This window comes from Cynocephalus volans, chromosome 15 (assembly GCF_027409185.1).
Source record: "Cynocephalus volans isolate mCynVol1 chromosome 15, mCynVol1.pri, whole genome shotgun sequence".
In the NCBI taxonomy this organism is placed as follows: Eukaryota; Metazoa; Chordata; class Mammalia; order Dermoptera; family Cynocephalidae; genus Cynocephalus; species Cynocephalus volans.
Genome location: NC_084474.1, coordinates 49585572 through 49602822, shown reverse-complemented (window position 1 = coordinate 49602822; position 17251 = coordinate 49585572). Strand labels below are relative to the sequence as shown.

The 17251-nt window shown below is 34.4% G+C and overlaps 1 protein-coding gene across 2 annotated transcripts in view; it reads left to right on the top strand.

Moving 5' to 3' along the window:
* The first annotated feature begins 218 nt into the window (after positions 1-218).
* RAD54B (RAD54 homolog B) overlaps positions 219-17251 on the top strand; it is an 89011-nt gene continuing 71978 nt past the window's right edge. For both annotated transcript variants that reach the window (XM_063080002.1, XM_063080003.1), the window contains exons 1-2: positions 219-353; positions 6994-7150. In XM_063080002.1, coding sequence (XP_062936072.1) covers positions 219-353; positions 6994-7150 — 292 coding nt within the window. The remainder of the gene's footprint in view (positions 354-6993; positions 7151-17251) is intronic.

Genomic DNA, 17251 nt, shown 5'->3' with positions numbered 1-17251 from the left:
GTTCAATTTAAATCTTAAATTCTTTTTAGTAGCCCTTTATGATGAAAAATAAAATCTCACTAGCTGTTGAACTTGTTTTCTAAGGCTTATTACAGGCTTATTCTCTTATCTTTTAAAATATATCATGGTTGTATTGACAACCTTTTTTATACTGGGGGTGATTCTAGTTAGATTCATGATTTCTATTTTGGTTGTTTTTCAGGTCACTGCTGCTGAATATGAGACGATCTGCAGCACCAAGTCAGTTGCAGGGGAATTCCTTCAAAAAACCAAAATTTATGCCACCAGGAAGAAGTAATCCAACTCCAAATGAAGGGATTACAAAGCTGAATCCAGATATAAAATTAATAGAGGTAAAAAAAAAAAGAATCATAATTTAGAGAAGCAAGAATTTTTTAAAAATGCCATTTAAAGAGTTAATATTACTAATTGCCTATAGGAATTTTCAGTATCTCTGACAAAGTCTTCCACAACCTTAGAAAATGATTATATAATTTTTTTTTTTTTTAAATTTTTAAGGAATGACATACAGATGGGTCTATAAAATAAACTTCGATAACAGTACATTGTTACCTCTTGGAGGGAAGGTGTGGAGGGTGGAGATTTTCATAAAAGTAAATTATTCTAATCAGTTCTTTTAATTTAAAGTTACCATATAAATAAGTGAACACTTTTTTAGATAAGGTGATTTAAAGAGAAAATATACATAAATAATGATTGGTATGACTATTCCAGACATTTCCTTTAGTTTTTATCTATAAAAAGTGAATAATGGAAGCTATCTTAAAAATTGTCCCTCTCCCCGTCTTTTTTTTTTGGCAGCTGGCCAGTACTAGGATCTAACCCTGGACCTTGGTGTTATCAACACCATACTCTAACCAACTGAACTAACTGGCCATCCCCAATACACAAACATAATATATGTTCTTTAGTACTAAGAAAAAGGATTGTTTTGGTCTTAGGTCTAAGACCAATGATCTTATGTATATGAAAAGTATATAAAAGTATATTGACAGTGTATAAAATGGGCAGTCCACACTTCCCGCTACTCTGTAATTCTCTGATCCATTTATGTTGTGGGGATTAAAGTCTATTTGTTTTTTTCTCTTTTATTTATTGGGGTAAAACATATATAACAAAATTTGCCATCTTACAATTTTTACATGTGCAGTTAAGTGGCATTAATTACTTCCACACCATTGTGCAACCATTACCACTATCATTTTCTAAAACTTTTTCATCACCCCAGACAGAAACTCTGTACCCATTAAACAATAACTCCCTATTTTCCCCTTCCCTCCAACCCCTGGTAACCACTATTCTGCTTACTGTCTCCATGAATTTGACTACTCTGGGTACCTCATAGAAGTGGAATCATGATATTTGTCCTTTTGTATATAGCTTTTTTCACTTAGCATAATGTTTTCAGTGTTCGTCCATGTTATAGCATGTATCAGAACTTTATTCTTTTATATGGTTGAATAATATTCAGCTGTGATATGTATATACCACATTTTGTTTATCCTTTTATCTGTTGATGGATACTTGTTTTTTTCCACCTTTTGGCTGTTGTGAATAATGCTGCTGTGAACACTGGCATACAAATTTCTGTTTGAATCCCTGTTTTCATTTCTCTTGGATATATACCTAAAAATGGAATTGCTGGGTACTTTGATAATTCTGTTCAGCTTTTTGAGAAAGCACCAAACTGTTTTCCAGAGCTGCTGCACCATTTTACATCCCCTCCAGCAATGTATGAGGGTTCCAATTTATCCACATCCTCATGGACACTTGTTATTTAAAAAAATTATTATAGCCATCGTAGTAGGTGTGAAGTGGTACTTCATTGTGGTACTGATTTGCATTTCCCTAATAACTAGTGATGCTAAGTATCTTTTCTTGTGCTTATTGGCCATTTGTATATCTTTTTTGGAGAAATGTCTATTCAGGCCTTTTGTTTAGTTTTTAATGGATTGTCTTTTTTGTTGTTGAAAAAGTCTACTAATTTTTGGCTCTATTTTTTTTGGTCTGCATGTGTTTGTTTTACTCTAAATTTCTTTAGTTTTCATAGTCTCCCAAGTAGATTGTTAGCATTTACCAGTGTAAGGATTCTGTCACACTGTAAGGAGGAAACATAGGTTTGCATTTTTTTTTTTTTTTTTTTTTTAAATTTTATTTTGTCGATATACATTGTAGCTGATTAATGCTCCCCATCACCAAAACCTCCCTCCCTTCTCCCTCCCCCCCTCCCCCCTTGCATTTTTTAATAAGGTTTCTCTCTCTTAAAATTTTTAATTTAGTTAAATTAATTATTTTTTTTTTTTTAAAGTTTTGGTGGCTGGCTGGTATGTGGATCAGAACCTTTGTTATTATCAACACTGCACTCTAACCAACTGAGCCAACTGACCAGCCCCTTAAAAAAAAAAAAAGCTTTATTTACATATAATTTACATACCATACAATTCACTTACTACAGTCCATTGGTTTTTAGTGTATTCATAGAGTTGTGCAACCACTATCACAATCAATTCTAAAACATTTTTATTGTTCTAAAAAGAAACTTTGTACATTAGCAGTCACTCCCCATTTTTCTCCAAACCCTCCAGCCTTTGGTACCCACTAATCTATTTTCTGTCTCTACAGATTTGCCTGTTATGGACATTTTATATAAATGGACTCATATAATATGTGTCCTTTTGTGACTTGCTTTTTTTCCCTTAGCATAGGGATATGCTTTTCAAGGCTCAGATATGTTGTAGCATGTATTGGCAATTCATTTCTTATGGCTGAAATTCAGTTTTCTTTTGCTGCTTCAACAAATTACCACAAATTTAGTGTCTTAAAACAGCACAAATGTATTAACTTACAGTTCTGTAGGTCAAAATCCAATACAGATCTCACTGGGCTATGATCAAGGTGTTGGCAGGGTTGCGTTCATTCTGGAGGTTTTAGGGGAGAATCTGTTTTCTTGCCTTTTGTAGTTTCCACAGTTCATTGGCATTCCTTGGCTCATGGCCACCTCCTTCCATCCTCAATGCCAGCAGTGGAAGTTTGGGTTCTCATTTTGCCATCTGATTAGATTGGGCCCATCTGGATAATACAGGATAATATCTCCAAATTCAAGGTCCTTAACTTAATCACATCTGCAAAGTCCCCTTTTGCCACGTAAGGTAACATATTCACAGGTTCTGGGGATTCGGGTGTGGACATCCTTGAGGGCCATTATTCTATTTACCACACTGAATAATGTTCCATTTTATTAATATGCCACATTTTATTTATCTATTTATCAATTGATGAATATTTGGGTTGTTTTCACTTTTTGGCTATTATGAATAATGCTCATGAACATTTGTTTACAAGTTTTTGTGTGGCTGTAAGTTTTCATTTCTTTTGTGTGCATTCCTACAAATGGAATTGCTAGATTTTATGGTAATTATGTTTAACCTCTTTCTTTTTTTTTTTTTTTGTGGCTGGCTGGTAAGGAGATCTGAACCCTTGACCTGGTGTTTTAACACTGTTCTGTAACCATCTGAGCTAACTAGCCAGCCCTGTTTAACCTCCTAATTAACTGCCAGACTCTTTTCCATGATGGCTGCACCATTTGCACTTTCACCATCAGTGAGGGTTTCAATTTCTCCTAGTCCTTGTCAACACTTGTTATCTTTTTGATAATAGTCATAGTAGTGGGTGAAGTAGTGTCTTATTGTGATTTTGATTTGCATTTCCCTGATATCTAATGTTGAACATCTTTACATGTGCTTATTGCCTGTTCATGTATCTTCTTTGGAGAGCTGCCTATTCAGATCATTTGTCCTTTTTTAAATTGTGTTATTTTATTTTTATTATTGAGTTGTAGGAGTTCTTTATATATTCTATATACAGGTCTCTCATTGGATATATGATTTGCAAATGTTTTCTCCCATTCTATTGGTTGTCCATTTTCTTGATGATCTCATTTGCAGCAACAAAAGTTTTTAATTTTGATGAAGTCCAATTTATCTATTGTATTGTTGTTTTTGGTGCTTATACTTTTTGTGTCATATATAAGGAGGTCATGAGTATTTACTACTAATTTTATTTTAAGAGTTTTAAAGTTTTATTTCTTACATTTCAATCTATGATCTATTTCAAGTTAATTTTTGTGTATGTTGTGAGAGAGTGGTCCAGTTTCATTGTTTTACATGTGGATATCCAGTTGTCCCAAGATCATTTGTTGAAAGGACAATTCTTTCCTTATTGAATTGTCTTGACACCCTTGTCTTAAGGTTTATTTTCTGACATAGTTTCTAAGGACTGAATTCAGACCAAAACACTGATTTACAATTTTTTTCTTTTAACTATATCATGAAACTATAGTTATTTTACTTTTCAAAACTAAGGAAGCAGGCGTTTTTGGAGTTATACAGCAGTTTTGAGCAAGGTAGCAAGAGAAACCTAGGCTTAGCAGTCAAGTCTACTTTCTCTGCATTGTCTATTCCATTCTTAAATTTTTCTTTTTAAGTTATTTCTCATCTTAGATTGAGTTAACCCATAAGAAGAGAGTATTGCTGTGGTGACTTCAGGGCTTTTTACTGATTGGTCTGATAAATACAAAATCTGAAACATAGTGAGCATCAAAATAATTACACTAGTGGATTATAACTCATTGTATAACATAAGGGTCTGAATCCATACTAATATAAGTAAATGAATAAACAAGTGGGGAGAATAGTAAGTTCTTCCTTACAGTGGAATGCCATATTATAAAATAGAAGTAATTATGTTGTTAGGGAATCAATGGATCCAAAACTAGTGGATGAGTGTTTAATGAAGAGAGAGGATATTTGAATAGACTCAAATATCTCCTCACAACATACTTTAAAAAATTACAAAGGGAAGAATAGTAACTCTGCAGGGAGACCTAGCAGACATCATCTTAATCAGGTGATGAAAGTTAATGCCTTCAGTGGGACACGCTGATAGTATGTGCCTCCTGATGTGATGAACTATGACATTCCTGTCCAAATTGCACAGTCTGAAACTAAACAATCATAAGGAAACATCAGACAAGCACAAACTGAGGGATATTCTACAAAGTAACTGCCCTGCACTCTTGAATTTTTGAAGCCACAAAAGCTGAATAAAGGTAGAGATTAAAGGAGACTAAAGGAACATGCTGACTAAATGTAATGTGTGATCTGGGATTGGATCCTGGCTTTGGGAAAAAACTATAAAAGACATTGATATAAGTGACCAAATTTGAATATAGACTGTGGATTATATAATGGTGTTATACCAAAAGTTAAATTCTCAATTTTGGTAATTTTGATAATTTTTGATTTTGATAATTTTTCTGTGATTATAGAAGATATCTTTTGAAGTATTTAGAGCTAAAGGAGCATAGGGTCTGCAGCTTACACATGTGTACACATGTGTGTGCACACACGTACATAGCCAGAGAGGGAGAGAGGGAAAGCAAATGAAGCAAATATAAATGAATGGTGGATCTGGGTAAAGGATATATGGCAGTTCCTTGGAATCTTTTTATAAGTTTGAAATTATATCAAAATAAAATATTGTAAAATATAAAATTGATGACCTCCATTATGATTGACCTTAAAATGTTATCAGATAGATTTTTTTGAATGTCTGATTACTAATTATGAAATTTATTATGATGAATATTTATAGTGATATGACAATTTTGTTATGGTCAGTTGTTATTCTTTTAAAAATTTCAAACATAAACTGTGGTAGGCAGAAAAATGGCCTTCCAAAAATGTTTATGTCCTAATCCCTGGCTGTGCTGAAGTGATTAGTGTTAAGAACTTTGAGATGGGGAAGTTATCCTGGATTATCTGGGTGGGTCCACTATAATCACAAGGGTCTTTAAAAGTGGAAGAAGGAGACAGAAGAAGGTCAGAGGAAAAGATGTGATTATGGAAGCAGGATCAGAGAGATGCAACATAGCTGGCTTTGAAAGTGGAGGAAGAGGGCCATATGCCAAGGAATGTGGGTGGCTTCTAGAAGTTTGAAAAGACAAGGAAAGGTGAGTATTCTCTCCTAGAGCCTCTGGAAAGGAACCCAGCCCTGCTGTTAACCTTGATTTTATAGCACAGTAAGACCCAAGTTGGAGTTCTAACTTATAGAACTATAAAATGATAAACTTGTATTGTTTTTATGACACTTAGTTCTTGGTAATTTGTTATAGCAGTAATAGAAAACTCATACATATACAAAAGTAGAGAAAATAGTATATAATGAACCCCTTTGTCCCCATTACCTGGCTTCAACAATTGACAAGTTATGACTAATCTTGTTTCATAGTTACCTCTCCTACTGCCTCCCCAGTTCCTCCCTACTTATTTTGGTGCAAATCTCAGGAATATTTTTTTGTTTGTAAATTTTCAGTATACATCTCTAAAATAGAAGGGCTCTTTAAAAACACCCAACATAGTAACATTACCATTATCATACCTAAAAAATTAACAATATTTAAGTGTTGATTTTAGTATTGAGAAATTTAATGAGAGAAAGAGCATTTGAGGGGCCAGCCTGTGTCTCACTTGGGAGAGTGTGGTGTTGATAATATCAAAGCCACGGGTTCAAATCCCTATATAGGGATGGCTGGTTAGCTCACTTGGGAGAGCGTGGTGCTGACAACACCAAGTCAAGGGTCAAGATCCCCTTACTGGTCATCTTTTAAAAAAAAAAAAAAAAGAGCATTTGACTATGAGAATGGCATGTTATGATTTGCTTAAAAACACTTCTTCTATATTATTTAAAATACACTATAATAATAAGCATAATTTTCATTGTCATGTCTTTCAGCTTTGATAACATAATTTAAACTAGTTTTAAAAACAATTGGATATTAATTTATTTTTAAATATCTATTCTTAATTTAGATATACAAAAATTGGTAGCTCATATTTTAAATTAGGAATCTCATGTAAAAATATGGGAAATTAGATTTAATTTCTCCTTAAAATATATACTTGGTTCTTTTAGGGTGCTGCAAATAATACCTTTCTCCAGTCACAAGATGATCCTAGTTTAAATCTTCTGCCTACTGAAGAAAGTACTAGAAAAATTACTCACGAGGATAATTACAGTGGAAAATATTGTTTTGAAGCATCTGCAGTGACATTAGGTCCACCTCATATAGGTAAGACTAAGCTTTTTATTAATCAGGTTTATAGTTGGCCAGTTGTATTACAGTATTCTTTAAATAATTATTTTAGAATGAATATGTGCTATTTGAAAATTGTTGATGTAATACCACTAGATTCTTGGCAGTTTAGATTTTTTTGTTATAATTTATCTTTAGTGATTGGATTAATAACCATGTTATTGAAATCTTGTACTGTGCTTTATTATAGGTGTAGGCTTAAGACAGTTTATTTTGATTTTGTTGGTCAAATATGATCTTTTTCTCAAGTACCAAAATTAGTTCTGTTTGAAGATTTGATTTTTTAAAAAATTTTTCTAAAGAAAAAGGTTATTAGTACTAAAATTTGAGAGGTGAATTTGCAATGAGTAAATTGTTAATTCATTATAGTCTGGAGTAACTTCAGATCAGTTAAATTCATATTATCAATGTATATATTGCAGGAAAACCAAACATTTAACAAATCCTCCATACCTTCATTGTTGCATTGAGTTAAAATAATGCTTATGGTTCTTTTTGTATTTGTAAGGGATCATTGTTTTCTGGGTAACTAAAAAAAAAATTGTGGTGGTTCACAGATGTTTATATGGCCTTGTGAAAGGCATCATTGAGACTACATTTTTCCAAATTACATTCTATTCATTCTTTAGCTGAATGAACAGATTCAGGGAGCTGGCCCATATTTTGGGCTACAGAATAGTAACTGCCAATCCTGTGATACCAGTGCAAATCAAGAAAATGCCTTGAGTACTTAACCCTTTTGAAGGAAGGTCTTGAATTTTGTGATGAATGGGTTCATTTCTTTCCAGGGCAAAGAGAATTCTGTATTTTCTCAACTGGCCATTATCCTAGTGACATTTATGTGCTCCTTGTAAGTTTTCAGAAGTTGTAACTAGCATTAGGGCAAGGTTGAGAAAGACTTTTGGAGCTGGCATCAATGTAGGGAGATCCCTAAGGACAGCTCTGGACATGGCAGTTCAGCAGCTGCCCTGTCTCATTGTTTTGTTCTCTCTTCTTTCCTCCTTATTTCCCTCTCTTCCTCTTTTCTTCCTTCCATCCTTGTTAGCTGAATATCCTATTTTCCCAGGCTTTCTTCTCTACTGTAAAGCCAGAGGCAGATAATGATCTATGTATGCCCATTTCTTTTCTATCATGATAGGTAATCTCTTCACTAAAGAATGATATTTGGTCTCTGGAATATAATACATTCTTTGTTACTGATTTTGGGCTTTGTTTGTGGTCTCCTATAGTTTCTTGTTCTCTTTCCTGCTAAATATGAGAAGGGAGTTAAGAGTTAAGATAAATTGAAGAGGGAGTTAATTTATTCATCCCTTAATCCCTTAATCCTTTCTCTGGTTTAGTACTTCACTGGGTTGGGGAACCTGGCCAACATCCTGATATCCTCCTGTTTGCCTCCCACGGATTTGTCACCCCTTTTCCCCTGGGTGATGGAGCCCCTAAAGATTACTCAAAGCCCATCTCTTTTGAGCAGTGAGAAGCCCCAGAAAGGGGTTAATATCCCAGGACCCTCAAGCATGAGGCATCCTTCCATTTGGGAAATTAACCACGAATTGGGGTTTTCTTCCTGCATTTATTCTCCAGACCAGGAAGTTACAGGAAGAGACATAGGTGGGGTTTTTTTTTTACTAAGTACAGTTTAACAAATTTTTACGATAGAAGCTGGTAACATTCAGTAAAAACAAGTCAGATGACATTCTATTTAGACAATTAAGTGATCCACTAACAGAGGCTAGATTTAGCAAACATTCCTTCTCCCTCCAGCAGCTTTTTAGTAACTTTACATATCAATTAGTAACCTGTCTGTCTTTGAACCAGCAGCCTTGCTATGTTACGATTCTTATCTTGCAACAGAAACTCAATAGCCTGGGGAAAATTTTCTGTCCTTTGCAAGGTCAATATTTGAAACTGCAAGGCTTTGGAAAACCAGGCCCTGTGAAGTACATTTGCTTTATGAATCCTCTACACCCTCCTGACTCATTCAGAGAGAGGATAAATTGGGGAAAAGAGCTTTGTGAGAAATATTGTTCTTTGTGGTGGACTGCTGGAGAAGGATGTAGTATATAGAAAAGCATGGAGATGAGAGACCTATATAGTATACACTTACCTTTTGACATCCTTTTGATTCTAGATCTAATCTACCCTGAAGTAAGGTGCAAGCCTGTATGTCCCAATTAAAATATGTCCTCATTTTACCCCATCACCTTTATATTTTGAAAAATTCCCTATAGAGAAGTTGAAAGAATAGTCTGATTAACTTCCTAAACTCAATAGTTACTAACATTTTGCCTCATTTTAACTTTCTCTCTGTCTCTGTATATATGCTGTTCCTTTCAAAAATAAGTAGCATGTATCATACTTCACCTCCACCTACTGTTCCTTTCAAAAATAAGTAGCAAGGAAGAGATTTTCCCCCAGAGCTTTCAGAGATAACATGGCCCTGTTGACAACTTGATTTTGGACTTTTGGTCTCCAGACTGTGAGAGAATAAATTCTGTTGTTTTAAGCTGCCCAGTTTGTGGTAATTTTGTTACAGCAGTCTTGGAAATTAATACAGAAAGCTTTAGACCTCTGGATATTCAGAGCTATACTTTCTTTAGAAAAAGAGCAAGAAATTCTTTTCTTTCTAGTTCTTTCTCATTGTGATGAACTATAAGATGAGATCATACTATCTTGTGTTATGTTTTTTCTATTTACCTGACTCTCCTTCACTAAACCGTGACATACAAAGGCAGGAACTTCCTCACAAAGACAGGAACTTCCTCACAAAGACAGGAACTTCCTCTTGTTGATGTTTTAATGAAATAGTATGGATTCAAAAATATTTTATGACTGAATGAAGAGTCTTGAGAAACTTGTAGTTTTCTGTACTTAAGTCCTGTGGCTAAGTCTTTTGGCTTCAAAGTATTTCAGAGAAGTCAAGTAGTCAAGAAGGGGCTACTGGAACACTGTAGTTTGCAGGTGAAAGAGAGTGAGTGGAGATGCTGGTTACCGTTCAAGCCTTATTAAAGAAAGAAATCTGCTGGGCTGTACTCAAAATGAAGGACAGCCTGGGGCTGCCCTGAAAATGATGGACTGCCCCAACAATGGTTTTGCCAGAGTTTATATTAGCTTTTGGGTGTGAAATGTACAGGGGGAGGGATCATTAGGTTGATGTAACTGGGTGGAGAAATGCGCCAATGCAGAAGCCGGAAAGTTGTTTCTGGTTAAGTCAGGAGGCTTCGCGTAAAGGGAAGGAGGAGGGGCTTGGTGCTGGAGAGGAAGATGAGGCCAGCGGCTATTTCATGCTGGTGCTTATTGTGTGCACAATGTCACCGGCCACGTCCAAAATCCATCAGCAGGGTTTGGTAATATTTGAGAGAATAGTTTTCACAAGTGTTTGGAACAAAAGTAATGATTAACGGATATGTGATGAGTGGAAACAGGTAAATGGAGGGAGTGAATGTAAGTAAATAAAGTATGTAAGCAAATGAATTCTGTTGTGAAGGGAAGGAGTAGTATCTTGAGGGACGGCAGGGGAACAGAGGAATTTTTTTTGTTTTTTCTTTTTTAAAGGTAATATGTTGTAGGCTGAGAGGAAAGAGATAGTGAAGATTGAAGAGTGGAGGATTAAAGATATAACAAAGGATTGATAAAATCTTTCTGGTGAAGAGATTAGATAAGTGTTTTTCAGATGGGCCTGAGGATCCTGGAGATTGTTGGAAATGTTCTCAAGGGTTTATTCTCAGAGAAGTTGGAATTTTTGTTTTCTTTTAAATGATATGAATAAAACTATATATGAATATGCTAGATGTTTTTGATGGCCACCTTACAGTTGAGTGCTACTGCAGGATTTTATATCAGCAAATGAGACTAGAGGTGGGCAGAATATGTAAGTGGTATATTCTTAGAAAATGAAGCTTTCCCATAATTAAATAGGTATGGAGAAAGAATTGAGTCATCACATTCCCTATTGGAGAAAAGGCTTGTTGAACATAAAAGAACCTGTGCCAAATCTGTTGGTATCATATTTATATTGTAATTAGTTTAATTTCAGCAAAATGTCATTATCATTTTTTTAACTGAAAGTAATATTTTTTAATTGAAAATCATATTAAATTAACATGATTTTTGAGATATTCTATGACGATGTATGTAAATATAGATTGTATAGCATAGGCCTGTGATTTGTGTAGCATGGGTAGAGTAAATTTTGTAATTTGACTTCTTCAGTGCTGTAAGGGTTTTCAAGATCCCAGAATCCTAGATATTAATTGTCTTGACTGCTTAACATCACAGAATATCAACACCAAGGACAGTGATGATGTGTGAGATTTTTAAAGGCTGTAACTGAGAATGACTCTTAGGGTTTGGATTTACCCTAGTTTTTGCCCTATTTTTATGTGGCAGATTTTTTTCAAAGTCTCATCTTCTCCACATGTTGCATTGTGATTATATCGAGCATAAAATTTGCCTCTTCAGATTCTCTTGGCACCATCTGTCTCTTAGATCGCCCTGCTGTCACTGGAGGCCAACCAGTTGCTTTACCTGAACAGTGAGGACCCTACTTCTTGGTGGCCACCACTCAGCCAAGCTGGATGAATTATGTTCTGGGAGGGTCTGGCTCCTCCTGCCACTTCCAGTATTGGCTAAAACACCACACAGCAGGTTTGGGAGTGTCACCCTGAGCATTTGTGGAGGCCAGATGACACAATCTGGAAGTGCAGTATAGTTCTCTCCTAGTGGGATGAGCTTTGGTCAGCAGGAGACAGGAGGGAACCTGTCAGATGAATTCTTCTTTTTCTTTCATGGACTACTCTGAGGTATGGTTTCTTTTTGTAGCCTTTTAGAAGACGTTCCAAGGAGAGTGCCAAGTGGATGCATTTGCCAAGTAACCTGTTGTGTCTTTTCATAGCTTGTTGTAAAGTGGTAGCCAGCATTTTGCATTGCTTTACATAGCTCACTGCCTCAGTTTACCTTTTCTTCACCATTGATGCCCTGTGTATGCACTTTCCAAGTAAAGCATCAGCATTTTAATCAGACTGTTTGCCAGAGAACAGCTAAGACAAAGATTAATAGGGCATATAATTTTTATGGTTTTTTTTGGACTATATCCTAAAATACAAGAATAATTTCAGTGGTCGCATTGCTCTTTTTGCCTTAAAAAAGTTCACAATTCATGGGAAAAAATCACCCCTACCCCATAATTATTCCTTATTTTTAAATTTAATAGATCTAATTTTCTAAATTTTAGTTTAGAAGTTTAGCTTTGTTTAAACTTTACAAATTTTTAATGGCTAAAGAGTTTAAAATGTATTAACTTCTATATTTATTTTCTTTTTAAGGATAGTTTTTGAACATTTTATTATGATAATTTAAAAAAAAGGTACATAAAAGTTGAAAGAATTTTATATTGAACATCCACATACCCACCACCCTGAGTCCACAATGAAAATTTTACCAGATTTCCTTTATTACCTATCTAGTTATCTGTCTATTCATAAGTCTGTCTTAATTTTTTAAAATGAATTCTAAAGTTGTAGATATTGGTCAGTGTTATTTTCTTCAATATAATTCACATAATTCATTAAGATTAATGTACCTAAATACATTCTCCCCATGAAAATATCTAAAATACTGCAGATAAAACTAAGCTGTTATTGATGTTAGTGATATGTTTTAAATAAATGTTTTAAATACAGTTTTATATACTGTATATATATAGATACCTACACTTTAGTTTTTTTATTCACTAGTGTCAAAGATAAACAAAGCTGGATATTAAAGTGATAAAGAAAAAGATTTTATTCAATAATTCCTAACCATAGGGGGGAAAGTTGAGCTCCATTTTGTTTTGTGCAGAGGTGACTATACCCCTTTTAAAGGGAGAATGAAGGAGTAGGGAAGGGGAGCTACTGGGGGCTCAAGCAGGGTCAGGGAAGTGAAAAATTACAAAGTTGATCCTATGGTTTGAATGTTTGTGTACTCCCAAATTCGTATGTTGAAATCCTAACCCTCAAGGTGGTAGTATTAGGAGGTGGGGCCTATTGTGGAACCTTCATGAAAGGGATTAGTGCTCTTATAAAATACGTCCAAGAGAGCTTATTTGCTCCTTCCACCATGTGAAGACACAATGAGAAGGCAATATCTAAGAAACAGGAAAAGGGCCCTCACAAGACACCAGATCTTCTGGTGCCTTGATCATGGACTTCCCAGCCTCCAGAACTGTGAGAAATAAATTTCTGTTGTTTATAAGCCACCCAGTTTATGGTATTTTGTTATAGCAGCCTGAGCGGACTAAGACAGTTGGTCATTGCAAGTGAGAATAGGCCTATTGTGTTGTCTGCTAGCTGGCAATTATTGAAATTAGGATTCTGTCCTTCCACAGAGACTATGAGACAGTGGTCCTATTCTTCCTGATGATTACATTTCAAGGTACTCCTTAAGTTGAGAAAGGTACTCCTGAGTTGTAGGAGATAGATATACAAGGGATCTTCAAAAAGTTCGTGGATAGATTATGTTATCTTTTAATTCTTTTTTTAGGAACTCTTTGAAGTACCTTTGTATATCTCAAAGGGACAGGAATAATTCACAATTGTAAACCCTTTTTTGTAAGTGCTCTAAGAAAGGAAGGTCAGAGGCCTATAGTCAGGTGTTGGCTAGAACGAACAGTAAGTTCTTTTGACAGCCCTGAGCTTTTCTAGACAGGAGCTCAAAGAAGCCTGGGTTGTCCCAGGAACAGGGGGCCCTATGCTGCTAGAAGCCATGCTCAGGTTGGCTCTTAGTGTAGGGGTTTGGACAGAGTTGGTATGTGCCTAGATTTCTTTGCAGTTCTCACTAGTATGCCTTGGATGTTTTTATTCTCATTTTAGAGCATGTAGACCTTCCTCATTCTTTTCAATTGCTGCAGAGTATAGCATGGTCTATCTATATCATAGTTTGCTTAGGTTGTTCCTAGTTTTTTACTATTAAGAAAAATACTGCAGAGAATATCCTTGTGCATGTGGTCTTGTGAACACACACAAGTATTTCCCAGGAATTGTCAGATCATAATTGTTTGCATTACACTTTAATATGGTTTGCCAGATTGCCTTCCAGAATGACTCTGCCATCATTAGTGTGTGAGAGAATTTATTTCCCCAACTTTTTCAACACATATTAAACTTTTCAACTTTTGCCAAGTGAATGGGTCAAAACTACTGTCATCTTTTGATTTGTTTCTCCATGACTACTTGTGAAGTTGAGTTCTTTATATATTGGATGTTTATATTTTTTTTATTAAATTCTCTGTAGTCTATATCCATTTTTCTTACTGCCTTGTTTTTCTTGGTTTGTAAGAGTTAAAATTAAAAGTTCCTAATTGTTCCCCTCAATCTCAGTCTCCTCCAGTGGTAGCTGCTATCATTAGTTTGGTGTGAATCCTAGACCAGATCTGTTCACTAGAAATGTAAGTTATGTATATAGATTTAAAAATTTTCTAGTAGTCACATTTAAAAAGGTAAAAGGAAACAGGTGAAATTAACTTTTATAATACATTTTACTTAACTAAATATGTCTAAAACATATTTCAACATATAATTAATGTAAAAATTATTAAATATTATTCTTTCCACTAAGTTTTTGAAAGCTCATGTATATTTTACATTTATAGCGCAACTCAATTTGAATGCTTATTTTTTATAGTAAATTCTTGATTAGTGTTTAGATTTCAAAATATCTATACTTAAAAAAAATAGATTTGCATGCCCAAGTTTTCTAAATATATTTAGGAGTCTTCTACTAGTTGAATTTTATTGATTTATTTATTTGTTTATTTATTAATTGAATTTTAAATTTCTGTTTATATATGATAAACCCAGTTTGTCTTTTTTAGAAGGATTAATTTGAGTTGGAAGCAAAAGCATATCAGTTTCTTTTTTTTTTTTTTTCCAAAAGATGACCGGTAAGGGGATCTTAACCCTTGACTTGGTGTTGTCAGCACCACGCTCAGCCAGCGAGCTAACCGGCCATCCCTATATGGGATCCGAATCCGGGGCCTTGGTGTTCTCAACACCGCACTCTCCCAAGTGAGCCACGGGCCGGCCCCAAAAGCATATCAGTTTCAAAAGTATGTGCAAGTTAAGTAAATTTGCTAACTCTGTCAACTTCAAATTCTAAGGAGTATTGTGCAAATTAAAAAGCAGCTCTAAATTAATCAAAATCAACAAAGTATTAAATTTTTATCATAGTTTTTGTAGGCAATTTAAATAACTCTTAATTAAAATTTTCTTTATATTGATTCACTTTAGAAAAATGTGTAATGTCACTTATTGATTTTTGTTATGAAAATGTTCACTTTAAATATAGACTCTCTTATCAATGGAGAAATGAATAAAGAAAAGTGTCTTACTTACAAAATGGAATACTATTCAGCCTTAAAATAAGGAAATCCTGTCATTTGTGACAACATGGATGAACTTGGAGGACATTATGTGAAGTGAAATAAGCCAGGCACACAAAGACAGACACTGCATGATCTCATTTATATATAGAATGTAAAAAAAGTCAGACTCGTAGAAACAGAAAGGCTGTTTTTACCAGAGGCTGGGGAGTAGGGGTGGTGGGGAGATTTTGGTCAAAGGATACAACATTGTAGTTATACAAGAGAAATAAGTTCAAGAGATCTATTGTACATCATGATGATTGCAGTTAATGACAGTATTTGGTATATGAGGTTTGCTAAGAGAGTAGATTTTAAGTGTTTTCACCACAGAAAAAAATGATGAATATGTGAGGTAATGCATATGTTAAAGAGCCTGATTTAGCCATTCCACAGTACAAGCGTGCTTCAACAGTTGGGAAAAAAGAATTAAAGGATGATATAAATCTCATGAAGTTTTTGAAGTATGCTTGTATGTCCAAACATCATGTTGTATACTATAAACATATACAATTTTTACATGTCAATTATAAAACAAAGACAGAGACAAAAACATAAATTTTCTTACCTGTCTAACCAGGTCACGAATAATCTTTTCTTTTCCTTGGAGCTTCAAACCTCATTCATATGCAGTGTGATACTTATGACAAAACCTAAATCTCTGCCATTTTTTTTTTGCCTTTAATTGTTGAATGTTTGTCAAGCATTTCTTTTATTTCAAAAAAATCTTGAATTGTAGTTAACAGTACAATAATTCTTGTTTTGAGAGGGGTGGGAGGCTGCTGGCTGGTAAGGGGATCTGGACCCTTGACCTTGGTGTTACAACACTGCTCTGTAACCACCTGAGCTAACTGGCTAGCCCAGTACAATAATTCTTTAGAAAACTCTGTATTACTCAAGCAACAAGCACTGGCAAAGAACAAAAAAATTAATAAGATATTCAGTTTCTTTTATCAGTTCCATAAACTAGTAATGATTCATAGCACTTGCACAAAATTCCTAATGGTTTTTGCGACTATATCCATTACACTTTTCATAGTCTGCTTTAGAAAATTGAGCCCAATATTTTCATTATGTATGTGGAACTAAGCTATAAGTGATTAGTTTCTTGTTTTAAAATATCATTAAATCTGGGTTTTTGACATAACTTAATAGAGCACCCTTTGTTGTGGTAGAAACTTTTTTTTTTGGCATCTGGATGAAATTCTTCTTTGACAGATATAAAGATTCAAAACTATGCCATGAGTTCATACATTCATGTATATATTAGGCCATGAATTGATAGTATTTCTTTGTAAATTTGGAAATCCTTTGAGATAAAATGTAACCCAAGTATTAGTAGGGCAGTATCAATTTTATATTGCACAACTCATTTAAATCTAAAGAGAAGTGGTTGTGATTTTTAAAAATTTGGATCAGTTGATCTTTGATGTTAGGTCTTCTACAGGCAATTGTTTGCTTAACTGAAAAATTTTTATTTTTAAAACATATCTTTTAAAATCTTTTTTCCATAGTTTTCCAATAAAATTTTCAGAACTAAAGTAATACTTTTTACCATCTCTCCATCTAAAAAAAAAATTTTTTTTTTTCTTTTGGTTCAACAAACCAAGATGTTTTCTAGCTCGCTAAAATTAAAAGCTCAGAACTCAAATCATTTAAAAATGTTTCTGAATATTTAATTC